Genomic DNA, 27,745 nt, shown 5'->3' with positions numbered 1-27,745 from the left:
ACTGAGAGCAAGGCCATCTCAGATGAATGTCCACTTCGGAAGCCAGATTGGTTGCTGTCAAGGAGACTGTTGTGTGTGAGAAATGTAGAGACTTGTTTGAACACAGCTTTTTCAAGTGTTTTTGCAATGAAAGGAAGATGGGAAACTGGTTCTCTAAAAGAGATGGGTTGAGGTTGGGTTTCTTAAGCAGTGGAGTTATACGTGCCTGTTTAAATGCTGAGGGAAAACACCAGTGTGGAGGGAAATGTTGATGATGTGAGTGAGTGCAGGTACAACTGCAGGAGAAATGGCTTGAAGGAGATGAGATGGAATAGGATCAAGTAGACAAGTAGTAGGGTGATTAGAAAGGATGAGTTTTGAGACTTCTACCTCAGAGAGTGAAGAGAAGGATAGAAATGAGTGTAAGTTTGCTGGTGATATGAGCTTGACTGATTATGGTGTGGAAAATTGTGCACTAATGTGTTTAATTTTATTAATGAAAAACATTGCAAAGTCGTCAGCTATTAGAGATGAAGCAGGAGGAGGAGGAGGAAGACAAAGAAGTGAGGAAAATGTTTTAAAAAGCATGCAAGAGTTGTTCATTTTGTCAAATTGTTCATTTTGTTATGGTAGTATGTCATTTAAGACGTGGAGACATTAGCAGAGAAGGAAGATAGGAGTGACTGATACACATTAAGGTCAGTAGTATATCTGGATTTGCGCCACACCCTTTCAGCAGCTCTAAGCTTAGAAATATCCAGACATATCATTATATATATATATATATATATATATATATATATATATATATATATATATATATATATATATATATATTAGGCTATATTATAGGGAATTGGTTTAACATATTATATTGCGTTGTTTGTTTTGTTTTTAGAGTTACATTTATAAAGTCATTTATAAAACTCTACATTGATTTTATCCTAAAAGTGTATAAGGTAGATTTTGCGTACGGACAAAAGTTTTCAGATTTATAAAACCATGCGTACACCAGAACCTGTGCAAAAATCCCTTTATAAATCCCAGTCAGAGGAAGTTTGTGCGTACATGCATCTCCACTCCATCAAGGAAATATGAGATATGGACTATAAATCCTATTTGTGCCATACAAAATTTTTACAGCTACAAATCATCCAGTATCCTTGTTATGTTTTAGCACAGATATATAAAAATAAAAATCCCTAAAAACAAAACTGTTTAAAATTGTTCTAAGATAAATATTTTAGAATATAGTTGGTCTCGTTCTTTTCCACTGGACAAATAGTATTTTAATTGTATTAAACAATTCAAAATCAAATTTAATTTATGCAGTTTTGCTGATAAAGTGAACATCTTTTAGTTATTTTCAACCTATAATTATTGCAGTGTACATAGAATTGTCTGACTCGGTGAATCACTGACAAAGTAACCTATTTTTAAAAGAAAACATGCAAATTACCATTTTCTTCAAGTTGTATCCTTCAAATACAGTTGTATTTTTCATAATGTTGTAGAGATGACTTCACACGTCATCATCACCGCAGCTGTGGTTGTACAGTAAGATATTATCATTGGACCTAATCAAACTGGACAATGGACCGTTGGACCACTCAATCCAGTAGTCCATCATAATATCGATGTAAGTGCACATCATTTATCATTGTTCTCACTAAAATATTTTCGCATAGCATGAGATCTGCAGTTTAGTTGAAAGATGAATTATTGTGCATCTATAGCACTCCTCGCTGTCATTAAAACAGCATGCCACAGGAAACGTGATCAAGCGCATCCAGTAAATATGTCTAAATTCATATAATTTTTGTTTAACTTCTGCGTAATGAATTTATGTATTTCCAGTGCTTATCTCCATTAATGAGATTGGAATATTTAATGTAAACGTGTATATTGAAATGAAAACAGATTTTACTTAATTACTTTTCTCATGCCATGAAAAAGAGTGCGTATACTTGGTCTAGAATATCCATAAGATTGTCACGCTGTCTGGTCTGTGTTTCCCTGAGTCTCCACTAGTGGTCTCACTTCCCCATAGGCACCATATTTTATATATTTATATAAAATATGGAAACATGGATTCCGGTTATTTATCCAAATAATACAATATATAGCCCAACAATAAATGAATATTCAAAGTTGTTGTGGTGTAACTTCAGTGTAAAAGACTGCTGTATAAAAAACCGAGCAGAACTATATTTGTTGGTTGGTTGGTTTATTTCATTTGTTTATTTATTTAAAAAATCTGTATGTTCTCAAGACTTTAAACATGTCTAGACTATTATTTATTTATTTATTTAAAGTAAAAGCATGCATGTATGTGCACTAAATAGAGAAATCATGAGAGAGTAATATTTGGTACCTGTGTTTTTATCCAATGTGATTCATGAATATTTGTACAGTATCTAAAGCATCAAATCATTAATGATATCATTGCAAGTGTATTGTATTTTGATGGTGTTAAACAGTCTTATTTATTACACATTCCTGTAACTTTCATAAATTAATAATTCATAAATGACTGCACAATATACAATGTATAGTTTAGCGTTTAGATGTCACTCATTCATCTTTTGTGTGGTTTTGAAGATCTCCCCGTCAGGCTGGACGCTCCATGTGATGCTGTATCTGATTTCCACGTCTGACCCGAGAGGATCTGCTTCATCTAGACACCAGATTACATCAGTGATTAGAGAACGAGATCAATCTACCGCCGTTTAGACATCAGTTAACTAAAACTAAACTATTAAGAAACACTTTTGTATATTGAAATACAGTATCTCTGAGCATCATGCCAGTTATTTCTACATAACTAAACTTGTCTGTTGTTGTCTGTAAGGGCTAGATTTGTGTAGAGACTTTGAAGTGCCATACAAAGTTAACTGTAAGAGTGTATAAGTGTGCTCTTATAAAATACAAACCCATCTTCAATAAATGGCTTAGAGAAGGTTTTTTGTTTGATTTGTTTTTTTTATGTGCAGTGTTTTATATTTTCTGTTTTCACTTTAATTGTAGGTGAAGTATAGTAATTTTGTTGTGTTTTTATTAAATGCCTATATATATATTTTTTTTTCATAATAATAACCCTATTGTGATAGAGTATAAGAGAAGCATCATTTGCTTCTGCGTTTCACTTCTTCTTCTTTAGCGTCATTCATTTTATTATTCTTTTTATTATTTTCAGTTACTCCATGGGTTAATCACCATTTTCTCTACTTTTTCAGTTTCTCTTTTGTGAGCGGTATTATAGAAAATTTGGCTAGATTTTATTTATTCAAATAAATAATATTTAATAATATTTATTCACTCTGAAGCTACAATTTAAAGTAAAATTGTACTGATTTTTTTTTTTTTTCAAACTCCTTTCAGATTATTTGTTTTATTTGTAAGTAATTTTGCTTCTGAAGTAAATGTAAAGTAAATCTTGTTTTGAGAATGTTTAAACATTAGATATTTAAACTGATATCTGTATTGGAAAATAAGATAAAATATTGTGTGTGTAAAAGGTTTAATTTTATAAAACTGAATAGAAGTTTTGTATAATTTCTTAACAGTTTGGCAAAAGTATGTACAGTATGTATCACTCCATCAGTTCCTTTCACTGACACTCACTCACTCACTCAATGGGAAAAGACCTTCATATTAATGTCAGTCACAATAAATAATTAAATGTACCTGCTCCGGACTGACTGAAGGTTGATCTTGTCACCAGGATAAGTTTCTTTCTCTTAACATATTCTCTGTACTTGTCTTTTAATATCTACCCGATGCTTTATGCATTGCATTATGCAAAGCCTTTTGTTTAGTAGTGTAAGTAAGATGCTGAGACTGATTTACATTGTGATTGTGTTGCAATATGAGGCTCTGTATTCAAATAACATCAGAGAGCATGAGAACAGATCACAGAAGTGGTTTTTTTTTACTATTAAAAAACAGATATGACACAAATGAATGTATTTATTAACCTGTGTGTTAATAAAGTGTCCTGCACAGGTACAGATAATTACACAAAATAAGACACAATACATGAAAATAACCCAAGGGTGAATAAGAACTGCACTAAACTCCTGCTGCGTCTGTGAAAGATTCTGCAAATCTTCTGGAGAAGGGGAAAAGACCCATAACACTGGATAGTGGGGGCCTCAGTTATAACGTGCGTATGCACAGATTTGATCTTAGAGAATGTGAACGCAAAATTCCACTGCAATGGTCATATTTATAAAAACAGTCTTTGACATGTAAAACTTACCACCACATCAGGGTCTGAGCAGGCGTACACACTATTCCTTGTGGCAAACTTGGAGTACTGCAGCTATCTGGACGTCTAAGTGCTGTACGTGCAAGAACCGATGTCATCATAAACAACAAAGATGCCGTGTAAGAGATTAACAGTGCAGTGTAGTCAGTACTTTTTGTAGCCTAATGTTGAGTCCTTTACTTGCTTTCGGTACACAGTTTATTCTGTATTGTTTTATTTGTTTTAAAAGTCTTGATTTACTAAAATGCGTAAAATAGAAAAATAATATGCATAAACACATCTCCAAATGTTTTTTTTCTATAAGAATAGGCCTATATCATGCAATGACCATAAAGCAGCCATGGCGACGGGATGTCACATTTCCATTCCCTCCTTCAGGGATCGAGGGTTACCATACATAACAGAGTTGTTCACTTTCAGTCAGTCAATCTTGACGTCACGTTGAATGACCATCGAATTGGGATTCCTATCAAAGCGCCATGGATGCTGCCCCTTCCAGTGCCCTGTGTGAGCCACCTGCGCCCCTTTTTGATGTAGGCCAGGGCTCGCAACAAGAAGTAAACCCACTCAGTGCACAGGACACAGGAGGATACCGGCACCAAACTCTGTCTAAGACTTGATGGTTGCTCTGTCAATTCTTCGTCATCAGTTAGGAACCTAGGTGTGCTATTCGATCGCAATCTTTCCTTAGAAAGCCACGTTTCTAGCATTTGTAAAACTGCATTTTTCCATCTCAAAAATATATCTAAATTACGGCCTATGCTCTCAATGTCAAATGCAGAAATGTTAATCCATGCATTTATGACTTCAAGGTTAGACTATTGTAATGCTTTATTGGGTGGTTGTTCTGCACGCTTGGTAAACAAACTACAGCTAGTCCAAAATGCAGCAGCAAGAGTTCTTACTAGAACCAGGAAGTATGACCATATTAGCCCGGTCCTGTCCACACTGCACTGGCTCCCTATCAAACATCGTATAGATTTTAAAATATTGCTTATTACTTATAAAGCCCTGAATGGTTTAGCACCTCAGTATTTGAATGAGCTCCTTTTACATTATACTCCTCTACGTCCGCTACGTTCTCAAAACTCAGGCAATTTGATAATACCTAGAATATCAAAATCAACTGCGGGCGGCAGATCCTTTTCCTATTTGGCGCCTAAACTCTGGAATAACCTACCTAACATTGTTCGGGAGGCAGACACACTCTTGCAGTTTAAATCTAGATTAAAGACCCATCTCTTTAACCTGGCATACACATAACATACTAATAGTCAAGTCAAATCACCTTTATTTATATAGCACTTTAAACAAAATACATTGTGTCAAAGCACTGAACAACATTAATTAGGAGAACAGTGTGTCAATAATGCAAAATGATAGTTAAAGGCAGTTCATCATTGAATTCAGTGATGTCATCTCTGTTCAGTTTAAATAGTGTCTGTGCATTTATTTGCAATCAAGTCAATGATATCGCTGTAGATGAAGTGACCCCAACTAAGCAAGCCAGAGGCGACAGCAGCAAGGAACCGAAACTCCATCGGTGACAGAATGGAGAAAAAAACCTTGGGAGAAACCAGGCTCAGTTGGGGGTCAGTTCTCCTCTGACCAGACGAAACCAGTAGTTCAATTCCAGACTGCAGCAAAGTCAGATTGTGCAGAAGAATCATCTGTTTCCTGTGGTCGTGTACTGGTGCTCCTCTGAGACAAGGTCTTTACAGGGGATCTGTATCTGGGCTCTAGTTGTCCTGGTCTCCGCTGTCTTTCAGGGATGTAGAGGTCCTTTCTAGGTGCTGATCCACCATCTGGTCTGGATACGTACTGGATCCGGGTGACTGCAGTGACCCTCTGATCTGGACACAGACTGGATCTGGTGGCTACGGTGACCGCGGAATAAGAGAGAAACAGACAAATATTAGCGTAGATGCCATTCTTCTAATGATGTAGCAAGTACATCAGGTGTTATGTGAAGTGTTTCCAGTTCCGGTTGTTGCGAAGAGCACTAGTTTGTGCTACGGCGCCACAAGCAAGACCTGCTCCTCGTCCTCCTACACCTTGCACATCATCTGTGGAAAAAGGTCTATCTGGAGGAAACTTATACTTGTGCAGGCCCCGCAGCCAGCTGTGTGCCATTGCATCCATGCTAAGTGTTCCCTTGGACAGGCAGTACAATAACTGGCAGTGAGAGGTCTCTGGTAAGGCAAACAGGTCTACCAGAGAGGCTCCAAAACATCTCCAAATCAGCTGGGACATACAGGACACTACACAACAGCATCAGAAATGACCGCTTCACCAGGAGGATCCCTTTATACACCCTTGCTTCACCACTGTCGAGGGTGGAGAGGGAGGATGAACTATCAGGCTGGATTCTGGCAGTAAAAGGTGCAATCCAGAACCTGGTGTGCTCCTCATACACTTCCCGGAAGAAAATCACAGATGTGCAACGCTTAGAATCAGAGCAAGCTACCCCGAGAAACCAATCCTCCAACTTTGAGCCATACCTTCTTGGCAGCCCAGGAAAGCATAGCTGTCATCTCTGGATCTGATTCAGGCATTGCCACTGTCCCGGAGGCGGCAGCACAGCTGAATCTTTCTCCGAATCTCCATCCAATGCAGCGATCGACATCTTGTTTTAGGGAGGAGCACTGAAGGACACTGCTGGTAAGCTGTGCCCAGCACATTCCTTTGGCTTCAGATTATGTTTTATTACCCAGTGGAGTTTTTACTGCTGTAGTAACTATGACAAACACACACAAACACACTGATGTTTGCATGTTTGTGTATTTGTTAAGCTACTGATGTCTGTCAATACTGAAAAAATCAAAGAAAGGAGTTATTTGCATGGAGAGTCATGATGGATGATCAGTAATTTGAACTGGGATCTGCAATGTTTTCTAACACATATAGACCAAGTTTTATTATATTTATATTATAAATGAGCTAATGTAGTAATATTATTATTATGATTAATTTCCCTTTAACTTTAAAGTTTATTCTTGGGTGCATTGAGTATAAACAGTACAAACGTTTTAGCACTATTTGCAATAGGAGGGTTAATTTTAAATATATTATTATTATTATTATTATTATTATTATTATTATTTGTGCAATTTACAAGCAATTTCTGAGATATAATTGTTTCCGTATAACTACTTAGTTCTACATTACACAAACAATCCATACTTTAACTAAATGTATACATTCAAACTTTATGAAGACTGGCTCAAAACAAGCCTGTAATTCTGTATTCTCAGATGAAACTAAAATTTTAGGAAATTTCGGTGCATGCAAATCTGCCATGTCTTGTTGTAATATCTCTATCATGAGGTCACAGGTCATCTTGTTCTTACCCATTGATTGGGGGAAATCTGTCTGAAAGAGACTACACAAAACAATAATCAGATCAATGTGGAGAAAAACTCGTCTCTGCAAATGAATGGATATCCAAGCAGAATATACGGTTTGGTTTATGATTGTGTGGCAAACTTTGGTGACAAGGTTAGAAACATTTCATACTTTCCAAAAATAAAACAGCTAATATCCAATGACCAAACTGTCAATCAAATAAAAATCAAACAATCAAATAAAAATATGTGTTTTTTGTACTTTCTGAAATACGTTGCCATTGATTTTACCTTTAAAAAGTTAAAGGTAATTACATCAGAAAATGCACATTTAATGCACGGAAGGAGAGAGAACATTTAGACTGAGTTCAAGACAGCAGTCCAAGAGTTCATATACAAGTTCACTTCAAGAATTGAAGTGTGTTTTAGAAAACAGAGCAAACAGAGAGAGAAAGCAGGATCACTGTTAGCTCATAAAGCATACTGACAGAAAGACAAACGTTGTGCTGAGAGATGCACAATACAGTCTTTCAGCCTAGGATGAAGTCAGTGTGTACATTAAGAGTAATATGGGACAGATATAATGTGCTTTCATGGGAAACTATGTGAGTGCTCTTTAACTTTAAACTGAATGCACAAAGCAAACTGTTCAAAGACACACACACACACACACACACACACACACAAAAGATGATCTGATGCTGCTGCTGACATGCATGTGTGTTTGAATTGAAAAAATTATGAAGTAGTTATAGGTTTTACAGTAGTTTATTTCATTTAAAAAAATTATCTTATAAATGTATGAGGTGGCAAGGGGGCCTTTTACACCCAACACAGATTAATTCTGTTTATACACATACACGGATCTATTGATAAAATATTATACACGGTTAAGAAAAAGACAGAAACAAAATTATTTTAAAAAGTAACGATTCTGAAAGCATTGAAGGGGATGCTATAATAATTTAATATAGATTTACAGTGGTAACAACAACAAATTATATTTTATCATATGATATGATTAATATCATGGGAATATTAATATATTTGACTTTGTAATGTTCTGTGAGCTGGAGGACTGATTGATAGACATAGAAACACATACCTTATACATATTAAAATGCTAGGCTATTATTTATATAATGAACCTATAATAATAATAATTATTATTATAATACGTCAAAATATTAACTCAATGTATTATTCACCAACATAATTCGTACTTCATAATTAAATATAAATGATCTCTCAGTTGCAGGGAAACACTGACCCCTGCTGGACATCAGGTAATAATACAGATGAGACTCCTGGACACTTTTAAAGAACTGAACATGATTTACTTACTTTATTTATCTAAGAGCTTTTCTGCCATAAGAAGGAGAAGGTTATGTGTAGGATCTTCTGGTGGGATTTGTTTCTGTACACTATATGGATTCTGGGTATTGATTGGTGACATTTGAAACAGTTCATTGTGGAAGTAAATAGCCTCTTAGCTGATTGCAGACAGATGCTAGCCTAGAAACTGAAAGGTTATAGCATGCTGTGTATTTCTGATTTTTAAGTAATTAAAGTCCACTTCTGTTAGTAGAGAGACGATGCACAGAGGTTAGTCACACTGATGACAAATGCATTCAAATCAATGTAATCTTACTGTGTGTATGAGGATGAGTGAATGCTGACAGGAGTTTTCCTGACTGAACTCTCCTCTTTATGTGTTTAGTTCATTTATATCATATAAACCAGACAGTGACAAATGAGCTCTGGGTTCATGTAACACTGTATAACAGATCAGATGATGATTTATTAACCAGTGGAGTCTGTACTAAAGTCGTAACTATGGCAAACACACATGTTTGCATGCTCATGCATTTGTTAGGCTAATGATGCCTGTCAGTACTGAAAAAAAAAATCAAAGAAAGGAGTTATTTGCATGGAGAGTCATGTTTTCTTTGACCAATGTTCAGGATGAAGATTCATTTGAGCTGGGATCTGCAATGTATTTTCTAACAGATATCAACCACGCTTTATTATATTTATATTATAAATGAACTAGTGTAGTTACTATTAGCAGTATTTCGTTTCGTTGATTACCTACTTTTTCAAAAAAAAATAAAAACTGCGACTCCGGTGGGACTCGAACCCACAACCTTTGAATCACTTCACTAGATTCGCCTAGAAGTCCAATGCGCTATCCATTGCGCCACGGAGCCACCTGTTGATTATTTTCAACTTTACTCATATTATTCTTCTGTAAACGGCGTCTGAAGTATTTTTTTTAGTGTTTGTCATTTAAAATGTTTATTAACCTGCTATATTATTAATATTTATGTTTTGTGCATCCTATTCTAGCTCCTCGGTGTCTGTGTTCGTGTTGTGGCGTGTCACTCATCCGACGCTGTGATTGGCTGAGACGGACGGAGACGTGACACGGAAGCGAACGCAACATGAACGGGGTCCGATTGTATCATTGTAACTCATTCACAGAAAACAAATAAGCAAAGTTTACAAACACATTTTATTAGATGATAAGTTTAAATAAGGTTACTGTATTTCAACGATCCTCCGACTCTAACAGAGAGGTGTGAACTACCAGCATTACTCCAACAGCGAGGACGGGCTTGTGGGTATTCCTGTTTTGTAGTCGTGAATTTTACTCTGAACCTCAAAGCTCACCCCAGACTCCACAATTAAGGTAAAAACGCTAGCACTTTTATTAAACATATCGTTGAGTTGTTTTTGTCAAAAGAAACTGTTGAAAAAAATATTTTGTAAAAAAAAAAAAACAGTTTTTACATTATTTGTAATGTACTGTTTTTTTTTTAAAGTTTAAAACAGTTTAGAACAGTTTACGTTTAAAGTTATTTGTCACGAATTTGTATTATATTTGATTGGAAACATGAGTATTGTGAAACACTGGCGCTGTCTTTGTGTAAATAAATAGTCTCTCTGACTTCAGCAGATCTCTGATTAAAGCATGAGCGGCCAGCAGGAGGCGCTGCTGCAGGAGTGTCTGCGACGCGCGATCAGCGGACCGAGGAGAGACACGCAGACCCCCCGCCGCGGTAATTACTGACGGACTTGCTTTAGATACAAAGTAGCCCTGCTGTTTGCAAAAACCGGAAGCTTACGATATAAAAATAAACACGTATATTTATGAATTATTTATTTATTTTGGTTTTAGAAAATAAACGTGATTGCTCTCCCTACAATTCAACTCTTTATTGTTTTCACTGGCACGTCTCTTTGACTCGTGCTTCTTTGAGCCTAAATTAAGTGCAAATTAAGTATTATTCAAATCAGATAGCTACTCTAACTTTGTTTCTCATATTTTATCTTTATGTATTATCATAAGTCATAAACTCACTGGTTTGCATCAGAAATAGTTTTAGTGTTTACAGCCCGTCTTGCCTAGAATCAGAAAATAGCTTACGTCCTTCTTCAAAATAAGCATTTATAACAGCAGCCCAACAAATATTTACACACTTTATCCAAATGAATGTTTGCATTAGATGATAAAATGCAAGCGGTATGCAAGTCCAAACAACACTGGACCCCATTGATTTTGATTGTGTGAGCGGAGAAAGACATGCAGTGTCCAGTGTTCCTGTTAAACTCTTGACCTCTGACTCTCAGAGTCGTTTCCGGACGATCTGAACACGCTTCTCCAGGAGGCCGCAGACAGAAAGTGGCCGTTCGTCGAGGAGAAATGGCAGTACAAGCAGTCCGTGACGTCTGAGGACAAAATGAACTCTTCGGATCTGATCAGGAAGCACCTGCCGCAGTTACTGGTGAGGATCTGACCGTGTGTGACACAAGCGAGCGCTGCTGGATCTGAAGGATGCTGTGATTGCAGGTGTTTCTCAGAGACAGCATCGCGGCCGATGAGCCGGAGTGGGCGCTCGCAGTGGTTTTCCTGGTCGACCGTCTTCTGTACTGGATGGACGGCTCTCATGTGCTGTTGAAGATTGCTAAAGCGTTGCACAAACGTTATCCGGACGTTCCCATCGCCCCTCAGGTCATCATCAGACAGGCTCGAGTCTATCTGAACACTGGTGAGCTCTTCACGCTGTGTGTGTGTGTGTGTGTGTGTGTCAGCTCTAAACCATAACACAGCTCTTTGGTTTGATGTGCTGCAGGTAAACTCCAGAAAGCCGAGGTCATTCTCAGCAGTCTGATCAGTAATAATGCTTCGACAGGTACTTTCACTCATGTTTCAGCTCATTGTCTCCGCTGTGTAAATACAGCATGCTGTTTCTGGTTCATTGTGATTCAGGCTCGTGGACGTATCAGAAGGCCAGCGATCAGACGCTAGTGCAAGCCGTCAGTCTTCAGGTGCGCGGACAAGTGCTGCAGACGCTCGGTGAGAGAGACACACACTTGTTTCACACTCGATTATATGTTTGGATCATCCGGTCAGACATGTCTTTTATTGTGAATGTATAATGCAGCATGTTTTGTGTTTATCAGGTCTGTGGCTTGAGGCTGCTGAGCTCATATGGGCGTCTCTGATCGGCTTTTACGCTCTTCCACAACCTGATAAAAAGGTCTGGACACTCTTACAATGAAACTCGACCTCTATCAGTCCTTTGATCTGGAGTTGTAGTGTGTGAAAGGCAGTCTTGAATCTGAATTGGGTGTTGTTGTTTTCAGGGCATTGGGACGTCTCTCGGGCTCCTGGCAAACATACTGACCTCCATGAATGACCGAGACTTCGCTGCACTTCAGAAGAAGTCTCACATTGACTTGGTAATACAGTCTTATATGTCCTAAAGCAGTTGTTCGCCTGTGTTGAGCTTGTTATTGGACACTATTTTCTGCTCTTCCAGAGTTTTCTCGGAGAGAGTCGCCATCGTCTGCTGTCCGCGGCGCGAGCGGCTAAAATGGCCGTTGTGTTCAGTCAGTACGGATCTCTGTACGTTCTGACCAACGTGGTGAGTTCTTGAGAATAAACAATCATATCTCCTTTTGGCTCCTTCCACAGATAGTTCATCTGCTGTCCTTTTTTCTAAAGCATTACAAGCATTCATTTTTCTGTAGTGACTGCAGTCATGTGACTTAAAATTTCCCGTCTTTGGTAACAGGGTTGCAAAAGTGCAAACCTAAGTAAACAGTAAAAAAAGAGGTTACATAATGTAACTGCTCATATATGATTTAGTTTGGCTAAATCCAGAAATTAAGACAAAGTTTTGTACTCTTTTTACTACAGAGTTAAATCTTATATAAATGTATCAACTTGAGATAAAAGAATTATGACTTAATAAGTTATGAGATAAACTATGAGATAAACAGTTACAACAAAGTCAAATTTATGACATAAAAATAAAAATTATGAGATAAAGTAACAAAAATTTGGGGGTGGAGATTATGAGATAAACCTCAAAATTATGATATAATGAGTCATAATTATGAGATAGAAAGTTAAGATTCTAAATTGGCAAAAAGTGGAAATTAAACAATATTCCTTCATTAAATAATAAGGATCGTTCAGTAGACTGACAAACCCTGTTATTATACTGTATTTATGTTTTATTTCCCCCTCTTGATGCTCTTTTGCAGGTCGCCCAAGGCATTTGTTTACTGTCTTACAGTTTCTCAAAAAAATGCCCTGCAGAGGATCAGCGGATGTATCTCATTTTAGCGAAGGAGGCCTTTGAGATCGGCTTGCTAACAAAGACGACAGGAGACGTCGTCACCAGCAAGCTGGAGTTACACACGTTCCTCAAAGCTGCTTACTGCTTAGCCACGACTCACAGATGGATGACCGGCCCGTCCGAGAGGGTCATCTCAGCCATGAGCGTCTGTCGGGAAGCCATGACTGTATTTGTTGACTACTGCACTAAAGCAGATTCAACTTTGTGCGCCGAGATCATGGCGAAGATACAGCAGATTAAGTTGCTGTTGAAGGTAGAAACGTTTCGTAATTCCGATCCACGCTCTTTTATTCCCGACAGCTACCGTTCGATGGAGTTCGGGTCTGTTTTGTTCACGCTCAGTGATTTTGCGAAGGCATTGGACGTTTTTGGAAAGCACCACAAGTCTGTTTGTGAGGCGTTCGAGAACGGCGTTGGAAGTGGTTCGTGCTCGACTCATGCACAATGTATAACAGCGTTTCAGACGGACACAGAAGTTCTCCCAACAGAGATCCCGAAACCCCCGGATCATGGAGCAGATCATTCAAGTCTGTTTTCCTCCAAGCGGAATCCATCTAGCAATGGATCATCATTGGTTTTGGTTGATCATAGCTGTCATACTGTGGATGAGCAAAGCAGCACTGGATCTTATGAGTTGGTTGATGACTTCAGCAATGGGAGTCCAGAAGCAAACATCATCAACCCGAGCAATCAAAGTAGCACCAGTCCATCCGTTCCCAACACCTTTAGTAACAATAAAGAAAACCAATGTCAAGGTCAAGCCATGCAAGAGCTCGCTACAACTGAAGATGTTGAGATCAACCCATCAGAAATGCCAAGTATCCGATGGAGAGACAATCTGGATGCAAGAGCGTCTTCCAGTTCCTTCAGCAGTGGCTCTTCATGGGAACGTGTATCAGGACAGTCTCAGAGTGGCATAGAAACCGAGGAGGATGTTATAGATCCCTCTCATGATAGCAGCAAAATCAATAACGATGCTAAGGTTGGCTGCACCAAAGGTGGAAGCACTTCCTCGTTTTCCCTCTGCGATAGTTCTGCGTCCTCCTCTTCATGGCAAAAACTGTCCTTAAGCCCCATCGCTAATGTAGAGCGGCTTGAGTTAACACACAAGAAAGAAAGGACGGATCAGCATCTTCAGGTCCCAAACAAGATTCAAGAATGGCAAGAAACCACTCTGCCGTCCACCGAGAGTGACCCGTTTGAGGAACTGGGGTTTGAGCATCTCTCAACACCTGAGAAGTGTCAGCCCGCCAAACCCTCGTCTACAGGAGACAACGCACCAGTGTGCAAGGACTGCTTCGAGAAGTGCATCATGGGAAGTGATGTCCTGACTGAGCGTGACTACAGATCTCTTTTGGCTGGAGTTTGTCAACGCTGCCTTGTTGAGAGACTGCCGAACAAACCGCTGAAGCCTCTGGAGCCCGGACAACTGGAGCAGGCCTACGGTAAGAGATGTGTCACGGTGTTTCTTCTGCAAACTGAGGTGAACGGTTGAACAGATGCACATGTCCTCATCTAATCTGGCAGATGCCATCGTCCTGAAGTACTCGAAGGCCTCTGACGTCTGGATAGGGTCTGAAACCAGCGTGTACATTGGGAAGCTGATGGGTGTCCAGGGCAAACAGAGGCGAGCCATCCAGGTGCTGTACCTACACCAGGAACAACTGCTCAACAGGTACAACTCCTTTCATTTTATCAGTTCACTGTTACGTCAGAAGAATTAAAACATTGCTTTTTTCTATAGTTATACAGATTTTATTTCCCAATCTATTCTTTAATGTTCAATTAAGAAGCCTGCGAGGATTAAAAATTAGCACATAGCTATCTTGCCACATTTGTAATAATAATAGTTTCTAAATGTGTTGTTTACAAAAGTGAATATTTTAGGACACACTTTTTTAGCCAAAATAAATGTTCTAAAGCAAATAAATAATATTAATATTAATATATACTATATATATATATATATATATATATATATATATATATATATATATATATATATATATATTACAGAACAAAATAAATAATTAGTATAATATGTATTAAATATTGTTTTTTTTATTTTACAGTACAGAGTTACCGTGAAAGTAAAATATTTCTTTGTTTTGTTACATTTTTAAATAATCAACCAAAAACAAAAAAGTCCTCACACCAAAAGACATAAAATTAGGCGTATCACAAAAATCACTTTAAATTAACATCTATAAGGTGAAAAAAGTGCAAAAAAAAGTGGAAGGTGTCTTAAAAACAACTGAGTGCTGAAGAAAGCATGAGCTGAAACGTCTGTTTTTAAGACAGTTTTTTTTTTCACTTTTGTCATTTTTTTCTTTTTATTAAAATGTCTTTAAATCTCTGGATATTTCTTGTTTTGCACACCTGAGAACGGACTGGCTATGTTTTTGGAGCACATACAATATCTTGTTTGATGCATGTCATTTAATTTTTTTTATTTTTTTATTTTTTATTTTTTTTTATTGTTATTCTACAGTCAGTGAACAGGGCTGGGGGGACAAGTTTTCCTTCTTTCTTGTCTGTATCTGATGATATGCATGATTGCACTATAGTAGACAGAAATGTTATGAATATTACTATGTGCATTATGTTATGCCTTGTACACTTGCTCTCCTGCAATCTTCAGCTATGTGGGAAAGGAATACCTGAAAGCTAAAGGGCTCCACATGCATCTTGATGACGTGGAGAGACAGATGACTGCACAGTACTACGTTACAGAGTTTAATAAATGCCTGTACGATAATAACGTCACAACCCAGATCTTCTTCATCCCGTCTGAAGTGCTGCTGGTGAGATCCACTACTTTATTTGCTTTATCAGCCTGGTCAAAGTACTGCATGTGTACGTCTAAAACACCTGTATTCTTAAACCCACTTCTGTATTTGGACAGTGAATCAGTGAAACAATCAGTGAACATCACTAATTATTGTATATATTATACGGATAATTTGTTTGTGGATATGGCTTATAATGTTTGTTATAATGTCCAACATGAAAACAAAAGCGTAGACTTTAATGTAGTTGTATTCACACGTGTGTTTCAGGTTCTGGAGAAGGATCGTATTGTAACCTGCTTGTCTGCTGAGCCGTACATGTCTGGGACATTTGTAAAACTCACAAACAACGCAAGAGATACTGACAAGAAACATGACGCCACTAAATACGGCATTGCCTTTGGTCATTTCAGCTACGAGTTCTCCGGTCATCAGGAAGTGGTGGTGGATCTGCAAGGTGAGAGACCGTTTCATTGTTCAGCAGTCATTCTGACGTGATAAACGCATGATTGACTTTACACGGCAATTTGACTAAAAAACATCACATGCAAACATTTTAAGTTTTCGGAAATGTATGCAATTAGAGGAATTTTCTAATTAAATCAGCACTCGTTTGCATATGTTTCTAGAACATGAATCTAAAGCCATGTCGAAAATTCCTGGTTGATTTTGTTTACATATTCGATTTAAAGGTTTTTACTGAAGGGATTTTGGATTTCTCTTTTTATTACGCCATAAACCAGAGAATTATTTTTTTTTTTTCACCATGTTTTTAGGAATAAAATGTTATAAAGAGGCATGCAAACAATATGTGAACAAACCCCTCAGTAAAAACATTTATAATATAGCGAGGAATACATCTCTAGGTTTTGGTGTCTGTAAGTGCTGCTGAAGTGGAGATAAAACCTTTATGAAATGTTATGTTTAAATTATGCATTATCTAATTAAATGTGCACTAGTTTACATACATTTCCAGAATCAACCACTTTTCCTTGTAGCATGGTCAGATTTGTCTGTAAGCATATTTTGGTATCTTTGTATGGTCTCATGCAACACAAATGTTTATTTATTATTATTAAAAAGTTTAATTTGTGATAAAAATCTAAAACTTAAGAGCTAGGCCTTCTATAGCCATCTAGTGGCCGTTGATATTTCATTTAATTGCTATTTTTACACCAACATATGTCTCCGGGATCGCCAAGCTTGCCACATTTTTAAGTTTCAGCCTTTTCAACTTACTGGAATGAATACTTAAACTGAAGTAAAAAAATAAGTAAAAGTAATCTCATACTTTACATGAGAGTCAAGTAATTTTGTAATTTTATAGGTAAAACAAATTAACAAAAGAAGTGCATAAATTGATTGTTTTTACTTAAGTGAAGATAGTATGACATTTATTTAAAAAAATAATAATAATTAAGGATCACACCTGAGACGTTTGAGCCCAAATTTATTCATGAAGGATTCGTTAAGAGCTGCTCTATGAAGGATGCTTGAGGGTTAAAGGTTTTTCCGGAGCGGATCGTGGTTTTCTCTTTTAATCACTCTATAATAGGCCTGTCGCAATAATCACTATATCGACTTATTGTGCAATATATAAACATGACCTCAAAACATGACGCAGTATATCACCCATTATATTTACTTAAAAATGAAGTAACTGTTTTGTCCATTCCACTTGTGCCTGTCTTTAGCAGTTTCTAGTTCATAACGTGGTGTTGTCAGTGCTTGCTCAAATCTAAAAAGTGCGAATAGGAAAGGTTCATTTGCAGAACTGTGTGCATCTGACTGCTGAGTAATGATCCTGTATTTCAGTAATAGTGTGTCCTCCTTCATTTACAGAGAAGAGAGAAACATCTGTAGATGGGGAAATTATTTGCGCATTTTTCTTTTATACTGCTTGTTACTTTGCACTTTTTGTTAGAAAGTGATCATTTACTAATTATGTATCTAATATTTTGATACTTAATTTCCATTACCTAAATATTCTCAAAAATTTTGTCATTTGGAAGTGTGTAGGCCTTCCTGCATTATTATATGCTTACATTATGATTGTATATATTCTTTGGCATAAAAGTGTCTTTAAAATGACAATAATATCACTTATCGCCATTATTTCTGGGGCAATAAGAAGAAGTTGTTAAAGTGACAGACTTACTCTATAAATCAAATATACTGTCACCAAGTTTTGGGGAATAAAGTGCTGTTTATAATCAGGCAGATGACATATGAACAAACCCTTCAGTAAAACCCTTGAGGATACAGAGAGGTGTAAAACTGATACGTTTGGTGTGTGTAAGTGCTGCTGAAGTGGAGAAAGAAACTAAGAAGGTTTCTAGAGATATTTCCTTTTGTCATATTCTCCTCAGGATGGATAACGGCCAATGGGAAGGGCTTGACGTACCTGACCGACCCTCAGATTCACTCGCTCTTGAAGTCCAGGTCTAGTAACTTCCAACAGAACGGGATCAATAACTTCCTCAAACACCAGCACGGAGACGAGTGCAACGAGATCTGTGGAGCAGCCGGACTCAGACACATCAGATAACCCTGACTCCCTGTATACAGTCAAACACTGGCCTAGGATTCACACTCATAGAACATGTGCTGCTATAAAATCTTGAATAGTTTATATAAATACATAGGCTATGAAGAAAGAACAATGTTTGCATGAGAAAAGAGGAACTGACTATTATCAGTAATACATTATCTGACCACAAAGACCTTTGGCTTCTGTAAATCCAGAAATATCTGGGTCACATTGTGCCAGAGTCACATGATCGTCATCATTAATGTCATGTGACTGAAACCAGATCAGCTCCATTCCAGAGCTTCAAAACAAACGCTGTACTCTGCTGTTTGATTATTAGGGACATGCACAACACAGGTTTACTTTAGAGGACGAAACATGAGACAATATTTCTGACTGTCATGGAAATATCAGAAAATTGTGATTGTTAAACCTGGAAATTAATAAAATACTTTTTATGTCTCTTAAGTCTGTCTGTAATGTCTGTAATGTCTGTAGTGCTTATTTATGATATGATGGCATCTGAGGAGCTTCTTTATGATATTCTGTGTGGATTGTACTTCTCTTTTTATCCAGTAAATGAATCAGTATTTTCAGGGAACAGAAGTACTATATACACGACTGGTCAAACGTTTGGGATAAGACTAATGTTTTTTAAAGAAATCTCTTCTGCTCGTCGAGGCTGCATTTATTTACATTTATTCATTTAGCAGACGCTTTTATCCAAAGCGACTTACAGATGAAGACAGTGGAAGCAATCAAAAACCACAAAAAGAGCAATGATATATAAGTGCTATAACAAGTCTCAGTTAGGTTTACACAGTACACGTAGCATGGGATTTAAAATAGTATAATAAATAAAAAGAAAACAGATAGAATAATTGATCAAAAGTACTGAAAATAATAATAATAATAATAATAAACAGTAATCTTGCAAAGTTATTACAATATAAAATAGCAGTTTCTATTTTAATATCCTTTAAAATATAATTTCTGTGATGCTCCGCTGTATTTTCAGCATCATTCCTCCAGTCTTCAGTGTCACATGATCTTCAGAAATCAGAATAATATGATGATTTATTACCAGTGTTGTGCTGACAATTATTTTCCTGGAAACTGCGATACCTTTGAACTGAAGTGTGTATTGTTAGAAAATATTTCTGTTTTAAATAAATGCTCTTCTTTTTAACTTTTTATTCATCAAATTACCCAGAAAAAAAGGATCACAGGTTCCATAAACAAATCTGAAGCAGCACAACAGTCATCGTATTAGATAATAAATCATCATATTATTCAGATTTCTGAAGATCATGTGACGCTGAAGACTGGAGGAATGATGCTGAAAATACAGCGGAGCATCACAGAAATAAATTACAGTGTAATGTATATTAAAATAGAAAAACATTATTTTACATCATAAAAATATTTAACAAAATTATATATTTATTCCTGTTTTTTTTTAATTATTATTATTTTTATCATCAAATAAATGTAGCCTTGATGAGCAGAAGAGACATTAAAAATAGTTCTGATCCCAAACTTTTGAACAGTAGTGTGTGTATACATGCATTACACTCAAATCTAACAGAAAGAAATGATTGGAAGTGCATTAATCCCAAGTGCTCAGGTGTATCTCTGCAGCAGGTGTGTTGTTTTCGGCTCTCATGATGCACACGTCACATTCTCCTGAGAGCTGAAGGAAAAGCAGAAGTGGATTCAGGAGTGAACTCAGAGAGCTGTGAATGAGGAAGTGCTGGAGGTGCTTTAAGAGCAGAGAGAGCAGCTGAAGGACACACACATCTGAGCTGTGAAGATGATGAAGATGATGAAGCCTCTGCTGGGCTTGTGTTGGGCTCTGGTTCTGGTTCTGGTGCTGGTTCTGACTGGAAGAAGCTCCGCACAGATGCCACATCGATGCCGTAAGTCTGACAAACTACTGCTGTCTGCTACACAACAATAATAATCCCGAGATACTGGACGACTGTTGCACTGATTTAGCATCAATCCTGTTTACACAGAGCTCAAACGCTTCGAAGAATACATGTCCAGACAATGTGTGCTGGGTGAATGTGTTTCTTGTGCACAAGTGTTATTTTAGGATCATTAATGCACTAGTGTTGAAGGAGATCAATTTGAAGAAGTTGTGATTTTGCTGTTTATGTAATGTTGTTTATTAGTTTTATCAAATATTTATATGTAGTTCTTATTGGTTTGTATTTTAAGCTTATGAGAAATGCAACTAGCTGGAAGTTTTTTAAATATTTTATGTTTAATGTTTGGTTTATTTATAAAGTTTTTTTTTTTTTATGAATGACTTTAGTTAATAATAATTATTGTCGATGTTTGTTAAGACAGTTTTGAAATTCATGTAATTAATATTTTATTTATTTATTAATTTATTTATTTATTTTTTAATATAAGATCAACACTAGATGCTGGTCACTATATCTATTCACAATGCATTTTTGTGCTTTAATTAGAATTAAAATAAATTCAGTGCTTTAAAACAAGCAAACTTTTTTGCAGTGTATATTTAAAGTCCAGCTGTTACGAGTAGATTATAAATCATGCATACTTCAAAACTATTATTGTGTAAGAGTGTGGAAACATGTTGAGTCATTCACAGCACATCTCAAACTGTTATCTGATCTCTCTTTACAGTAAAACTCAATGTGCACGTCCAGACACACAGAGCTGACTATTAATAAAGCAAACCAACAGGAAGATCCACTCTTGAGCTCTCACTGTGAGCGTGTGGATGATGTTTTGCATGAATTAATCATGTGCTCTGTGTTTCAGGGACGCCAGCGCTGCTGTCCGGCAGTATGAGCGTGGTGAGACACCTTTCACACTCACAGATCAACAGAAAGATCAGACCTGTCTGAAACAGACATCTACTGTCACATTAGAAATCTCTTCACTCACACTTTTCATCAGTTTAATGCTTCCTTGCTGAATAAAGAAGTCATTTATCTTGTTGTTTGACAGTATATTGATACATTTCAGTGTGTGTGTGTGTGTGTGTGTGTGTGTGTTTCAGAGCGCTCGGGAAGGCCAGGACTGGGTGTTGGCCAAATATCGTTACGATGCTATCGGCCAGCGCATCAGATTATGGGAGTTCGGTCAGGTTCAGAGTAAATCGTTCCACGCAGACATGCTGTTCCTGTTCCGAGAGGTGAAGCACAAACACCACGTGAAACTATGCTTTTATTTCTCATGACCTCTGAAATGTCAGCCTTACAGGAACAGAAACCCAGCAGAAGGGAGAAGTCCTCATCAGTGCAGCTTTAATATACAGGAAACATCGTCAAAACATTGTTTGTTCCAGATTCATAGAAACAATGAATGAAGCAACAAGTGTAGAAACTACTCAGAAAATGTGTCGATGTTGAAATCTGACAATATCTGACTCAATTAAGAGTCAAACGAATCTTTACTAGATTCAGCAGATGTTAGGTGAACTGAAACTGTGCTCGTTCTTCATGATGCTCATCTCTTCTGACATCAACTGAAATAGAGACTTTAAAAGGTTCAAGTATGACAAAAGATCAAAATTATGACACAATCATAATTAACAATCAAATCAAAATCAAAAAGTTGAATTTATGACTTAAAAGGCCAAAACTGTGTGTTATAATTTTGACTTTTTTATCTCATAATTCAGACTTTTTGTCACAATTTCATTTTTTCATGATTTAGAATTTTGTCTCATAATTGTCTTTATGTCATAATTTTGACTTTATAGTCTAATAACTTTTTATGTCATAGTTTTAATTTTTTATTTTATAATTGACTATCATAATTTGGATTTTATCTCAGGGTTATGACTTTTTGTAATTTTTCAACTTTTATCTCATAATTGACATTTCATTGTTTTGGCGTAATAATGACTCTCATAATTGACTTGAGTCATAATTTCAGCTTTATCTCATAATTCTTTTTTTTCCGCATAATTTTGACTTTTTCTCATAGCTGACATAATTTGCTAATAATTTCAGAATTTTCATTTTATGTCACAATTTTAACTTTATAATATAATAATTATGACTTTTTGTCAAAGATTCAAGTTTGACTCACACAAGTAATTGTATCTCAGAATGGACTTTTTGTCAGTTTCGGGTCTCATCATTTTGGTGTTCACCTCATAATGATGGCTTTCAAAGTCTTTTTGACTTATCCAATATTATACCTTTTTTCATTATTTTGACTTTTTATCCCTGTTGGCTGTCTTAAACTTGACTTTTTATCTTTGTTTTATGATAATTATGATTTATCAGTGTGTGTGTTGTGATCGTCCTCAGGCCGTGGTCTACAGCATCGACTATAAGAACCGCACGTGTCAGAAGAACCCTCTCCACACAGCCTTCCACCCCTCACACATTCCCCACAACGCCTCGCTGCTGTCACAGGTGATTCTGGGAGGTTCGTCAGCTCCAGGTGAGGGTCTGCTGGTCAACACCTGGACGGGGGACGTCCCTGCAACCGCAGGTGAGCCACAACGCAACCACAGCTCACACAAACTCACTTCATGAACGAGCCTTCGAGACCAGACAACGTTATGGATATGATGGACATCATATCAGTTTGATCTGTATATTTACCAGCTTTAGTGCATCAGTTGCCCTCTGGGTATTGTTTCTAATGTGAAGTCCGTCACATCACAAAGTCAAAAGCATTGTGAATATGAGCAATGCATTAATGCTGGATAATGGTTCAGAAGTCCTCATATACAGTGCTGTGTGGAGCATAGTTAAAATCAAGGTTATTGTTTGTTTTTTATATTCCAGGTAAATATTTGGCCACAGTCACAGAGTTCGGATGCATCCCGGTGTCCACGCTCTACTACACTCCTAAAACGGGCTGGATCCTCACCACGTACGTGTGATAAGAGCTGCTTCTGCTCTGTGTGTTGTGATGTGATGTGATGATTAACAGCTCTCGTCTTGATTTCTGCAGATATTTCAATGCGGTGACGGGGATCGAGGACCCGGAGCAGTTCTTTCCTCCTCCTTTCTGTGCTCATGCAGACACTAAAGAGGAGCAGCTCGACTTCTTCAGCGCCTTTTACTGAACTGACCTGCCTCACACACTCTTACACTCCTTTATCATGATTTAACAGCTCTGAAGCAATGCTCTTTGTTTTAAATGCTGTTGCTGGTCTTTGTGATTTGTGCACCTAATGTATGTACAGTCAAAGGCACTTTAATCATTTACAAAAGGGAAATAAACGTTTTTTTTTTTTCTCAAACACTAAAACTGAAACGTCTATTTTTTTCATATTTCTGGCCTTTCCACCTGTATGTGTATGTGTTTAGGAATAAATTGAATAGAACTCAATACATCAATGCAGTCTATAGATATTTAGGTGATGTAACACAGATAATGTCTATTATATCTTCTCATCACACTCTACAGTGAAGTTCTTCAGCAGTGTTTCTCTCTTGCTTTCCAGAACATGTCTAAAGACTTTAAAGAGCTAAATTAAGACCGGTTTCGTGAGGTACTGCTCAAAATCAAGTGTTTGTGTCTGTCAGGTTCTGCTTTAATTTGTGGAAGGGAGAACTGAGACCCTCTTTTATCCAAAGTGACTTCCAAATGTTGGTAATGTGCATTTCTTTTTAAATTCAAATGTAAAAAGTCAAGGTCAAAATATAATTTTTTTGCAATTGTTTCCACTGAGAAACCTACGGTTATCATCCAAACTGCTGATCTCTTCACTACAGCGTTAGCACAGTTAGCCTCCTTCACCAAACATTATGTGAAATAATAAACCAAACTACAACTACAACAAACTACAAAACCAGAGCATGGACGCAGCGATATCTGCGAAGCGTTTAACAAAGATCAGCTAATTAACAGCTCAAGCTTGTCCACACGGGTTCAGCTTTGAGAGACTCTTCCTCTGTTAAAGAAAAGATGATTTCTCTGTAAATCTGTCTGAAAACCAGAAGCGTGTCCTGCTGAGTTCCTCTGAAGCACAAGAAACCTGTTTCTGTCACAGAAAAAACACAAAACAAACCATTGGACTTTCTCTCACAATTCAGGTTTTACTTCTCGCAACTTAGTTTTGCAATTTTTACTTTATTTTCTGAAATGCAAGATATAAACTGGCAAAAAAGTCAGAATTGTGAGTTTATATCTTTTTAATTCTGAGACTGTGTTGTAATACTATAATAACAGTCACGACAGGCCTCGAGTTGCCTTCAGCTTTGGAAACAAATCCATACTTTTTCTCTCATCAAAAAAATAAAAACAATTAATAATCTTAACTTTAAATTTAAATGTTAAAATTTGTTTGCTGAAAAAAAAATACCTTTTTTGTTTGATGATCGTTTTTATGGATGAGGATTAGGGCTAAACGTGGGTTAGTAAGTATTTTATGAATAAACTCAATAAATTAGCAGAATAAAGTGAAACTAAAATGCTGAAAATAAACTCATTAAATTGCAGTTAATTCTCAGCATTTTATTTCAAAAACTTTCTTGAAATGTAACAAGTTTAATCTCACATAACAACAATGATAATAATATTAACTTGTATTTATATAACGCCTCACCAAAAGTCACTTCACAAGACAGGTTTAAGGAGAAGAAACAGAGAAACAGAAACAGACAGAACACACACCAAGAGCTGAGGATAACACACAGAGATCACGTACAAAGAGATGAACGTCCACAACAGACTACGACCGGGAATCAATGAGATTAATCCAAAGCTAGAGGAAACGGTGAAGCTGACATGCTCTCTTCAGATAAACATCACACCATCATCCCAGACAACTGGACAGAATACTACGAGAAAGATATTTCCTTGTTCAACGTGTGTCTTTCATGAAGATATGATTGAGCTGAAGAGTAAAAGCTTCATCATACTCTTGGGCAGTAATGAGCTATATCACTCTGAGACAGCTGACGAGATGAGACGAAATACAGATACTCGCTTCACTAGAACATGACAGTACTGTAGTATTTTAAGAGATGTTGACTGACTAAGCACCAATGAGAAAGAGTTGTTTCTGCTGATGTGGAGGACTCTCAGCCTGCCGGGGTCAGAGGTCACGCAGAGAGAGAGAGAGAGTGTGTGTGTGTGTGTGAATATTAGTCGAATTAAAATGAAGATTAGCATTTGAATGCAGATATAGTTCAAGACTCATATTCAGTGCATGCTGTAGACGGACAGATGTGACTGATGTGTCTCACACAAGAGATGCAGTTCAAACACTTCACGCATTCGAGTCTCTCCTGTTTTTAAATGCAGTCTGTGTGATGAGCGATTCGGCTCTTTGTGTTGAGCAGTGCATAAACATATGATGCTGTTTTATTTATGCAATTTACAAAACTATATTTGATGAATATGAGTTAATTTAGATATTATGCACGTTTTATAGACAAGTATTTGCATTGACAATCGAATGTGCTGCATTATTTTGCTCATTGTGCCCTCCTGTGGCCTCAGGAGACAAGACTCAAGTCTCAAACCTATATTCATTACATTTTATTTTGTGAAGAAAAAAAAATGTCTTAATAAAGTGGGCAAATTTTAAAAATGCAGTGATTACAAAAAAAAAAAAAAAAAAAAAAAAAAAAAAAAAAAAAAAAATTCTATTGCTTTTTGTTTTAAACTATTGCTCTTTGTTGCTCTTTATATATATATATATATATCGCCAAGCCCTATCAGAGATGTAAAACATATTATTTTGACAAAAACATTAAAAAATATTATTTTTACAAATTTGAAAAATACATGCATCTGGAAATTCATCAAGTTCTCTTGTGTTGTTTTGGCCAACAATTGGGGAAAAATGCACACACACACACACACACACACACACACACATATATATATATATATATATATATATATATATATATATAACAAGGTGTGCAAATTTTTTTTTATATGTTTTATTTATTTGTATCGTTATCATCAATAGTATATTGTGACACCCATGAAAAATAATAATACATATAACATTACAACATATATTAGATTTAATTCAGGTCAAGTCAATATTACTTGTGTAATGCTTGTCAAAATACACAAAGCGGCATTAAAGGAAATCATGATATCAATATTTATAATCTCAACACTGCTTGCTTATAATATATTTATATTTCTAAAATAATATTTATTTATTTATAATATGTCTATGCATATTTAATACATATTAATTTAGCATATTTCAACCCTGTTTGTAATATACTTTTATATCCAACTCATTTACATATATCTCAATGCTGATATTATTTAAAATATCTTTATTTCTTTATTGATATCTCAACTGTGTGAATGTTCCACATGTATTATTAGTGATATCTGACGTCGAGTCTTCTGTGATCTGATCTCGGTCTCTAGGGATTTCTCCAACTCTCTGATGAGCGTCTCTCGGTCCTCCAGTATCTGTACCTGTGTGTGTGTGTGTGTGTGTGTGTGTGTGTGTGTTTGTGTGTGTGTGTGCGTGCGTGTGTGTATGTGTGTGTGTGCTCTTGTTTTTGTATCATATCAGGACACAACTCTGTATAATGACATGGGTATGACACAGGTATTACAAGGAGAGGGTGACTTATGAGCACATAACCCATGTCCCCATTTTTCAAAACACTTATAAATCATACAGAATGAGTTTTTTTGAGAAAGTAAAAATGCAGAAAGTTTCCTGTGAGGGTTAGGGTTAGGTGTAGGGTTGGTGAAGGGCGATAGAATATACAGTTTCTACAGAATAAAAACCATTACACCTATGGGATGAACACACTTTACACAAAAACAAACATGTGTGTGTGTGTGTGAGTATTAATCGTGTGTGTGTGTGTGTGTGTGTGTGTGTGTGTGTGTGTGTGTAGGTGTGTTCCTCCCAGCTTCCCACGCGCATTAGTAGTAAGGTGAGCCTGATCAAGGTGTTTGTTTCATAACAAACAAAAAAAATACATTTCAGTGCCCTATGAAATACGTTTACATTTTTATGGATTTTGTTTTAATATTTTAATAAGGGCTTGGCAATATAGCTAAAAAATTATCAACATTTATATATTATTTCATATTCGGTATCGATGATTATTGACATTTTTATTTTAACCTTTGTTAAAACAAAGAGCAATAGATTTTTGTATTTATCTAAACAAAGTATTTTTTAAATTTTCTCACTTTATTAAGAAAACATTTGTTATGTTTTTTACACAAAATAA

At 36.5% G+C, this 27,745-nt stretch overlaps 2 protein-coding genes and 1 non-coding gene across 4 annotated transcripts; 2 read left to right on the top strand and 1 right to left on the bottom strand.

Moving 5' to 3' along the window:
• Nucleotides 1-9,712: 9,712 nt before the first annotated feature.
• On the bottom strand, nt 9,713-9,803 carry trnar-ucu (transfer RNA arginine (anticodon UCU)). The gene is given in 2 exon segments: nt 9,713-9,748; nt 9,767-9,803. It is a non-coding gene; the product is annotated as a tRNA-Arg (tRNA).
• A 203-nt stretch (nt 9,804-10,006) lies between these two features.
• On the top strand, nt 10,007-19,014 carry LOC113093145 (alpha-protein kinase 1-like). Of its 2 annotated transcripts, none has more exons than XM_026258995.1 (14): nt 10,007-10,285; nt 10,553-10,655; nt 11,227-11,381; nt 11,447-11,645; nt 11,730-11,789; nt 11,867-11,953; nt 12,061-12,137; nt 12,244-12,339; nt 12,420-12,524; nt 13,150-14,689; nt 14,772-14,919; nt 15,886-16,048; nt 16,304-16,490; nt 18,403-19,014. In XM_026258995.1, the coding sequence occupies exons 2-14, from the start codon at nt 10,568-10,570 to the stop codon at nt 18,579-18,581; spliced, it is 3,084 nt and encodes a 1,027-aa protein (XP_026114780.1). In that variant the 5' UTR covers nt 10,007-10,285; nt 10,553-10,567; the 3' UTR covers nt 18,582-19,014. The 2 variants fall into 2 exon arrangements, with proteins under 2 accessions (XP_026114780.1, XP_026114781.1); XM_026258996.1 differs by having other exon boundaries at nt 10,550-10,655.
• A 1,314-nt stretch (nt 19,015-20,328) lies between these two features.
• LOC113093147 (ependymin-like) lies at nt 20,329-23,814 on the top strand. The gene is made up of 6 exons (XM_026258998.1): nt 20,329-20,482; nt 21,363-21,397; nt 21,604-21,738; nt 22,865-23,051; nt 23,351-23,438; nt 23,520-23,814. Exons 1-6 carry the CDS (start codon nt 20,377-20,379, stop codon nt 23,632-23,634), a joined length of 666 nt encoding a protein of 221 aa, XP_026114783.1. The 5' UTR covers nt 20,329-20,376; the 3' UTR covers nt 23,635-23,814.
• The last annotated feature ends 3,931 nt before the right edge of the window (nt 23,815-27,745 follow it).

The sequence above is a fragment of the Carassius auratus genome, unplaced genomic scaffold, assembly GCF_003368295.1.
Source record: "Carassius auratus strain Wakin unplaced genomic scaffold, ASM336829v1 scaf_tig00214898, whole genome shotgun sequence".
Lineage (NCBI taxonomy): Eukaryota > Metazoa > Chordata > Actinopteri > Cypriniformes > Cyprinidae > Carassius > Carassius auratus.
This window is presented reverse-complemented; position numbering and strand designations above follow the sequence as displayed.

Bases quoted from the DNA above. Each gene is read 5' to 3' on its own strand.
- LOC113093147 (XM_026258998.1), top strand. From the start codon at position 20,377: ATGATGAAGATGATGAAGCCTCTGCTGGGCTTGTGTTGGGCTCTGGTT. The intron at 21,739-22,864 runs GTGAAGCACAAA...GATCGTCCTCAG, and splicing joins TGCTGTTCCTGTTCCGAGAG to GCCGTGGTCTACAGCATCGA. The intron at 23,052-23,350 runs GTGAGCCACAAC...TTTATATTCCAG, and splicing joins GGACGTCCCTGCAACCGCAG to GTAAATATTTGGCCACAGTC.
- LOC113093145 (XM_026258995.1), top strand. From the start codon at position 10,568: ATGAGCGGCCAGCAGGAGGCGCTGCTGCAGGAGTGTCTGCGACGCGCG. The intron at 11,646-11,729 runs GTGAGCTCTTCA...GATGTGCTGCAG, and splicing joins TCGAGTCTATCTGAACACTG to GTAAACTCCAGAAAGCCGAG. The intron at 16,491-18,402 runs GTGAGAGACCGT...TATTCTCCTCAG, and splicing joins AGTGGTGGTGGATCTGCAAG to GATGGATAACGGCCAATGGG.